Raw genomic sequence first — 8,739 nt, forward strand, 5'->3', positions numbered from 1 at the left:
TCGCGGATATATTTCTTTCAGTGTTTTCGAGCGAAAAAGAAGAGAAGCTAAAGGGTCTTGCTAACAAGAGTCCTAATGACACTAGTTAAGGATACCACAAACAAGATTTTAAATGGAAAATATAATTTTTTTAAGTTTTCAATCCATTGAATCTGATGCTAATACATTGAAACAGTCAAAGCCTTCTTTTTTTAACTCTCTTAACCAATGCCTTAGGACACTGTTTGGCTAAACCTTAGAAGAAAATCGCACCTAAAGTTTTCCCAGTCAGTAAATTAAGAAGTTTGGTATGAGAAAATAGTTGCTTGACAAAATGAATATTATTTGTTATATGTATACTATTTTAGTTATTGAATCCTGGGTATGGCAGAAATATGTCACTGTTTGATTCAATTTTCTGATCTATAGTTTCTATTCCCATCTCCATATGTTTAGCTTTGGAAAATGGAGACGGGTAGGTTTCTTGATTCTAGAATCTAAGTTGAACTGTGAAAAGTTCAATCATATTAACATCTTGATTCTTGAGCATGTTCCCTTCTGCCTTTGTAACATTCTTCTTGTAGACTTATACCAGTATTCCACTATCTGAAATTAGCTATCATAATTCATTTGGCAGTTTTTTCCTTTGTTGTTAAAACTGATCGCTTGGAATGGTGAAAGGTATGCATTCTTTCTTTCCTTCCTTTTTTCTTTAATTTTTTTTAAATTTTATTTTGCGCTACGTGTGGATGGGAGTTTAACCAACAAATTCCAACATATTCTGAATGAATAGAGACAAATAGACAATTAATTGCTGATCTAAGCTCTATTGCGTGCATCTTGATCAGTTGATCTTAAAATGATAAAAACAAAGTATCTCAAGTAGGTATAACAAAAATCAGATTAGCATCTTCTTAAAAGGTTGATAAACATTGAAAAAGAAATCTGTTTAACTGCATATTAGAAGAAATTAACGATTGAACTTTATCCTCAATTTTCAAGTATGACTGGAATAAAATATGATTGGGTCTTAATGGCATATATAGCTCTTCTGAAAAGGCTGATAAACATTGTAATTCTTTTATTATTTTTTTGGAGTGTTAGGGTGTGCCTATTATTGGACCAGTTTTTGATAACTAGTTTTGCTGGTTTTGGTAGATGTAAGAACCAAGTTGTTGTTGCTTTAGGCTGTCCATGTTGCTCTTAGATCCATTTTGTTTGGAGTGTAACATTTATAGCGTCAAGGAAAATTCTTTGGGATAAGATTACTTGGTGAAAAGCTGATGGTCTTTTTACCCTTACAATCATGTTTAAGGACTCTGTGGCTTTGCTATGTTTATGTTTGCATTTTGGTTCTCTTTGATTATTTATTTATTTTGGGTAAAGTATATTTTTTATCTTTGAAGTTTTCAAAAAGTTTCTAAAATACCCTTGACGTTTAATTTGTTTCAATTTTGTTTTTTACATTTCAAATAAATTTCGATTTTACCATTGAGGTTAAATTTTTTACAATTAACATATGGTCAAATTCAGTTTTACGAAATTTTCCCCTAATAAGATCGACATGATCATCACCATCTCACTTCCACCTCTTGCCTTCAACCCACACTCAGCTACACCACCTCCCCCACCCCCCCACCATCATTATCTCATCTCCGCCTCTCTCCCCTTCACCCCACCCTCATCCTCACCACCACCAAAAACAGCAAGAACAGCAGTAACAACAATAGATTCAACACAACTCAAGAATAGCTTTAACAAAAATTCCAGTTAGATATTTCCCCTTCCATAGAAGCTAGATGCCTTACCCTTCTATTTGATTATTCAATTACTAAAATATTTTCCGTTCCCTTACAGTCAGTCCCCTTTTTTACATGTTGCAGGAATATTTGCTAAAATGAAAAGAAGCCTAAAGAAACATTACATAGATATTTCACGTAACTTGTATGTAGTTGCATTCTGTTAGTGTGCCTAATAGAGATTTTGACAAACAATTGTTACACCCACTTTTGCAGATTAGAGAAACAATTTTTGAAAGCTTTCCCTGGATTGATGTCACCTGGATCATTTATTCCGTTATTCCCATATTTAATAGACTTGCCGAGTAAGTTCATATGACCATTCATGTATTGTTTACTTCTACTTTTTCATAGAAAAATGTTATAACTTATTTCTCTTGTATGTTAATGACCTGTTGAGTACCTAACATAATCCTCTTCCTTTATGAAATACGAGTCTCTATATAAAGGCTTGCAACAAGCATGGCATACGTACAGTTGAAATTTTATAATAATGAATTGGGTCATGGACGTGATAAATGCCTTTTCAATAAAGAATTCATGTGGAAAGCTTTGCGTGGATAATTGTGAATTTATGAGTTGCAAGGGGAGTATAGAAAAATTGGCAGCATAAGGTGTCAACGATCAAGTGATAGTGATTGTAGGGTGCAAACCAAAATAACTATATGTAGGATGCCCAAACAAATAGGATAGCAAAAAATACAATTATGCATTAAGGAATAAGAAGATAAAGTTTTGGTCATGTAACAACAAATTAAAGAAAGTAGAAACATCAGTTTTCGCATGCTACTTAATGGAGAAACATAACTCCTTTCCACTTAGATTGTCTAAACACTAGTGAGAACCTAAATTAACCCTTTATTGTAGAATTCGGGAGTTTAAAGTAAAGGAATTATTGAAAAAGTAAATATTGGAGTTGGACCAAAGGGTGTTAGTTAGTTGTGTACCTTGAATCAGATGGAATCCTATGCATAAATCTAAATGGGTAAATACCTTAGCATAATAAAAGAGAGACTAATAATAAGAAAAATGGAATCCTATACATAAATTGAAACAGGTAAATACTTTTACTACTTAAAAAGGCTATCATAAGAAACACTTAACTTCCATGCATCGGCACAATTACATGATCTCTTACATTTTCTTGCCTTTTTTGCCCCCTAGTTTTGGTAGTGGCATTGGAGAGGGTGGAAAAAAGCTCAGGACCACTTATTGGAAATAGCATAGCTTCGATTCAGCAGAATACTGCTCCTAAGGTAATCTTCAATAAAATAAAATTTTGGAAAACAAAAAGAAAAGAAAAGTAGAGTCACTCTTCCCTAAATTTGAAATTTAGGTGAATTTGGCACTTTTTGAATGCAGATGCTACTTGCCCTTATGGATGAAGCCTACACTGGTTCAACAATAGAAGATGGTGGAGGAGATTTTGAATCTGACGATAACAGTGCAATTGATGTATCTGATCCTTTGTTCCTCGAGCTTTTAAAGGATGAAAATGATGGTATCGCTGTATGGTTACCTTACTATCTGTTAAATATTATATTTGCATTATAATTTTAGGATGGTTCTTTAGCATTAAGCTTCTTTTTATGTTTCTAATGTAATTCTATTTTATGCCAGGAACGTCCTTGGTCATCTCCAGTGATGGCAACTCTATTGCAGGCTGCTGCTAATAGTCCTTACTCTGATAGGCTGAAAGCAGTACTTAGCATGGCACCCCATCTTCTTGATGTTTACTTCTCTATAGCATTGCGTGATGTCAACGACTGTAAGTTTTATTCAATCTCAATGTTCATTTAACCTGGTATTGGTGCATTACACTGGGATCGATGAATTCTGTTGTGGGAAATATATTCATGATCTTGCTGCTTTTACAGCTTTCTTCCTCTTTTAAATTTGCAGCTCTGATCTGTGCATTGATTCCCCTTCTTATGTCAAGATTTGCTACCCTATTTCCAGATAAAGTATTTTCTTATGAGGTACTGACTATTTCTTCTCTTATGATTATGACACACTGTTAGAATATCTGTTGAGAACTGGCATCTGACAATACATGAAGCTGCTTTTCTAGTTCTGTAGAGCACAGACCAGCCATTTGTTATTTAGCTTTCTGTAGGAGTACCTTGTGGTCTTAAAAGAAAATTGTATTCTCACAGTTCTCATTAATTTCTTATTTCCATAAATGTCTGTTTTTGTGACTCTTCACTTGAACATCTAAATTTAGTTAACACAATGCATTGGAACCCCCTTGTGTGACTTAGGACAGTTCCACTTTTGGTTACCCGATGTCAATAAGAATTTCTGTTTTATTTTTTATTTTTTTGAATTTTAACATTACATTATATTCTATTCTACTGTGCCTTCAGGTCCGAAACCGGCTTTTGGAGTTTATGCTTTCTACTTTTCAGCATTCTCCAAACTTCATTGCTCTTCTAAAGGTATCTTTCTCACAATATAGTATGTTTTATTTTTTCTTTACGCCAAATATAGTTCAGCCCTTAATTGGGTTTCTACATAGATCTCCTTGCAATAGCATACACTGATTGTGCTATGTGAACATGAAGATTATGTGTGCATGCACACACACATACACATGCACACACACAGAATCTGACGTGATAAAAATATGGTAAGAGACAAACTTAAAAGACGTCCAAATGGGCATGGACATACATCACAAGTATAAGCTTCAACATCAACGCCTTATCCCATTAGGTGGGATCTGCTACATGGGTCAAACGACGCTATTATGCCCTATTGTGTATCATATTTGTAGTAAGCCCATGAATGCTTAGTGTTCACCACCTCATTCAGATATGATAATTGCACTCATCTTTGATTAATTGGCTTGAATTCTATGGTTTAGTATAAGCTTCAATCTTGCCTTATTTTCTTTTACTGTTAAAAATTGTTTTGAAGTTTAAAATAAACTCATTATTTGTGTGCTACTTCTTTTTCCTTTTCAAAATTTAAACGACCATATATGTGTCGTGTTCTGCCACATTGGAGTCAGAAAAAATATGTGAACATTGATAGATTCCAAGTGTCATAGAAGTTTGATATTGACATAATCTATACGTGTACTTGACACCAATATATGCTGCTCATACACAATTTTCCCCCTTTTTCGGCTGTGCCTTGTGTGGTTGTGCCCCATATTGCTTTTTCTTATAATTGCATTTTTATATTTAAAATACTGTTACATATTCCTTTAGTTCTGTGATTTTAGAGCACTTACCATTTCTTTTTTGCAAAGCTTATGCTTGTGTGATTTTATTCCAGAAACCTATAATGGACAGACTTGGAGAAGCTTATGACAGCCCAGAAAAGGTTAGCCTGCAAATATTTTAACTATTTCCCAGAGAGGGATGCAACAAAACAATTAAGGGTTAAGAATTCATTGGATTTACTTTAGACAGAATTGGCATTGCAATTATGCTGGGCCATTGGAGAGCATGGTGGAGGTGGTGAATCTCACAAAGACGAAGCTCGTGAGCTTTTTGAGAGTTTAGAGCTCCTTTTGTATGAAAACCTTTCCTCTAGGTATGGATGTAGGATAAACTTGCTGCTTCACGTGCAATGTTTCTTGGGTACTTGTGTGATGATGTGATCTACTTTCTTTACCTGGAAGTCGTCTCGGCATGACGCAGGAGGTGTCCCTTGGTCCTGATAAGGATAACTACAGACGGTCATCACAATCGAGGCTTCTATGTTTTGTTATAACAGCCATTTCAAAGCTTGCTACACACCATCGCGAATTAGCACCAAGAGCACGTGTATCCTTGGGCAAGGTATTTCAGTGGTTTCATAAAGCAAAGCATAAGAAGGAATTAGCAATTTTCTGCCCTCTAATTAAGGGTCTATATCCCAGGTGGCCCGTTCTCGAATTTCAGATGTGAGGGTGTGGAGACGTGCATGCGATTTCCTGGCTCTGATGAATGATCCTGCTATATGCGCATCCATATTGGGGCCTTCACGGTCTCCAACAGGCAAAGTTGGCAGCATAAATTGGAATCAAGGTGCAACAAAGATGATTGCACACGTTCCTTTTTACATTCTAGGGGAACAAGAAGGTGAGAAATGCTTTCCGTTCATATCAATTGGTTATTCTTTTCAGGTGAACTATCAAAAACGTTTAGTTGCTGACAAAATTATCTATAAACGATTAAAATGACTAAACTTTCTCCAAAGGGTTTAAAAGCATGATAAAAAATAATAAAAAATATATATATAAATTTTTTTTTTTGAGTAACAAGCAATATTTGTATTTGACAAACGGTTTGCAAATTTGATTCGAATTTTTGTTGAAACATTTGGATTACTATTTAGAAGATTTATGCAAAAAATTAAAGCAAAATTCTATCTTTTGATTTTTATTTTTCATTTGTTTTAAAAAAATGTAGGCCACCAATAAAAAGTCGCATAACAAATCGCTTGACGCAAAGTACATAATTTTAATGATAAAAATGTGTTTTTTTAATTATTATTAATGCTTGCAAAAAAAAATTCAAAATTTGATATCTAAAATCCTTTTCGAGAATATATCTCGAATATTTGTTTTTTTTTGTTTCATTTTTAAATCTTGAGTGCATTTTTGTTATTTTTTTCATTTAGAAATAGAGTAATTACCCAAATCAGTTCCAAGAATTTTAAAAGTGAACATTTTAGTCTTCAAAAAAAATTAATACATAGATCAATTTCCAAAGTTTTACTCTGACAGACAAATCAGTTCCTAGTCTATTTTCCGACGGAGTAATTATCCAAATCAGTCTCCAAGGATTTTAAAAACGAACATTCTAGCCTTTAAGGAAATTTAATACACAGATTAATCCCCAACGTTTTTTTTCTAGCAGTCCTTCTATCCAATTTACTTTTACTATATGTCAACATTTATTATTATTAGTTTAGCTTTGTGCATGTGGATGATAACATTAGTATATTAATACACTCTTTTCGTTGGAAACAAGTAAGGTGAATACTGATACTTTGAAATCCAAATTAAAATATTTTCTTTTAATACAAACAGATTTTTTAAAATAGGAAATTGTCGGATTCTTGTTGACAATTTGACATTATGCATATGGAATTAAGTTACAAATTTGACACACTTTTTTTTGTTAAACATGGTTTTTCCACACATTATAAATCAAAGAAAAATAATATATATGCCACATGGATGTGTATGTTAAATTAGTCTAATTATGAAGTAGGAATTCAGTTAGCTTTTTGAGTTAATTGATAATTTGGTGAATAAGTTGAGATTCAAGTGAAAATAGAAGAATAACTTTGATTATACTTAATTTCTAGTTATCACACCAAGTTAAGTTATATTAAATACAAAAATATCAAATGGTTTCAACCTTGAGTTTCTTGTAGAATAATCTCTAATAACTTTATTGAACAACATTATTATTATTATTATTATTATTATTGAGTGACAATATATATATACACTTTTTATATTTTTTATGCAAAAATTCTTTTTATATTATAAATACATACATAAGATTCTAATGAATAAATTTATCATTATTTTTGTCCAAAAAATTATGGTACAGTATTATTGTACAATTAATAATAATAAGAATTATATTTTATTTTACTTTTTTTTATGGATGAGGAACTATTATATCTGACAGAAAAAAAAGTTGGGGATTGATCTGTGTATTAATTTGTCTTAGGGACTAAAATGTCTGCTTTTAAAATTTTTGGAAATTGATTTGGGTAATTATTTTGCCAAAAAATGAACTAAGGACTAATTTGTCTACTGGAGTAAAACTTTGGGAATGTTTTCGTATTAATTTTTCTTGGGGACTAAAATGTCCGCTTTTAAAATCCTTAGGGACTGATTTGGGTAATTATCTTAGAAATATTTTTGTCAACTTTTAATCTTTCATTGGTACTTTAGGTGATTTAATCTTCTTTTTATCAGCATTACTTTCATGTTTTTCACATTTGGAGTACGAAGGGAATTGTATCTTGTTTTGTCATTGCTCAACTCTCCTGCACACTTGCCCGTGCATTGGTGCAATACCTGCTTGTGGCTTGACTATATGAATCTGAATTTGCTGTTTGACTTTGGCATGAACTGGATCACTGTCCCTTTTTCTTCCCCTGATTCCGAATCACATGGAATTTGGCACTTATTTTTTGGTTTCTTTCTTGTTACAGGGCCACCGTTTAATGATTTCTCATTCTCAGATATCCTACCAGGGAGGCGATGAAAGCTATTGCATACCGTTGGGTCAGTTTGATCAATATTGATCACGATCCTCCTATAAGTAGGCTCAACTCTTCTTTTTTGGCTTCTAAAATGGACGCCTGAAACTTAGCACCTCTTTTCTCATCAAAACATTGGTTTGGCTTTTCCACTGGAAAGTAACACACCAATGGAATGTGATTATTGCGTTCCTTTTGGTTGTTTTTCAAAAATTCTCATTCTTTCAATCTCCGTTCAAAGTACAAAACTACAAGGCCAGCTTGTCTATTTATGGGAGGGTTAGAATATTTATTTGAACTTTTCGTTGTAAAATAACTATATTATCGAAATGTTCCAGTCATTATTTTCACAAACTTGTTAAGGCTCATTTTTTAAGAAATGGAGAAGCTCATGGTGTAACACCATGAAATGGAGGCATAGCAAAATATTGCACTGCTATGGGTCAGAGACAAAACGTAACTTACGTTTTGTATTTGTTTATTTTTTTGAATTTTAAAATACACCAAACGTAGCTTATAACTTAAACATGACATGGGTGACTCTAGCCTCAAAGATAGATGTGCCAGAAGAAATGAAGGACTTCAGACCAATAAGCATGGTGGGAAGCGTATATAAGGTGATATTAAAGGTTTTGGTCTTAAGGATGAAAAAGGTAATGAGCTCTGATGATTGGATTTTTGACGGTTTAGAATTTCACAAATGAATTCTCGTTGCAAGTATAGTTTCTAAACCAACAATAAT

The 8,739-nt window shown here is 33.0% G+C and overlaps 1 protein-coding gene across 1 annotated transcript in view; it reads left to right on the forward strand.

The window, feature by feature from the left end:
• The window catches only part of LOC107478007 (uncharacterized), a 22,370-nt gene extending 13,853 nt beyond the window's left edge, over nt 1-8,517 (forward strand). The window contains exons 2-13 of the mRNA XM_016098107.3: nt 617-660; nt 1,995-2,083; nt 2,943-3,034; nt 3,141-3,287; nt 3,399-3,546; nt 3,681-3,757; nt 4,145-4,216; nt 5,061-5,108; nt 5,194-5,321; nt 5,410-5,569; nt 5,650-5,851; nt 7,950-8,517. Coding sequence (XP_015953593.2) covers nt 617-660; nt 1,995-2,083; nt 2,943-3,034; nt 3,141-3,287; nt 3,399-3,546; nt 3,681-3,757; nt 4,145-4,216; nt 5,061-5,108; nt 5,194-5,321; nt 5,410-5,569; nt 5,650-5,851; nt 7,950-8,002 — 1,260 coding nt within the window. The 3' untranslated portion in view covers nt 8,003-8,517. The remainder of the gene's footprint in view (nt 1-616; nt 661-1,994; nt 2,084-2,942; nt 3,035-3,140; nt 3,288-3,398; nt 3,547-3,680; nt 3,758-4,144; nt 4,217-5,060; nt 5,109-5,193; nt 5,322-5,409; nt 5,570-5,649; nt 5,852-7,949) is intronic.
• The last annotated feature ends 222 nt before the right edge of the window (nt 8,518-8,739 follow it).

Source organism: Arachis duranensis, chromosome 3, assembly GCF_000817695.3.
Source record: "Arachis duranensis cultivar V14167 chromosome 3, aradu.V14167.gnm2.J7QH, whole genome shotgun sequence".
Taxonomy (NCBI): Eukaryota; Viridiplantae; Streptophyta; class Magnoliopsida; order Fabales; family Fabaceae; genus Arachis; species Arachis duranensis.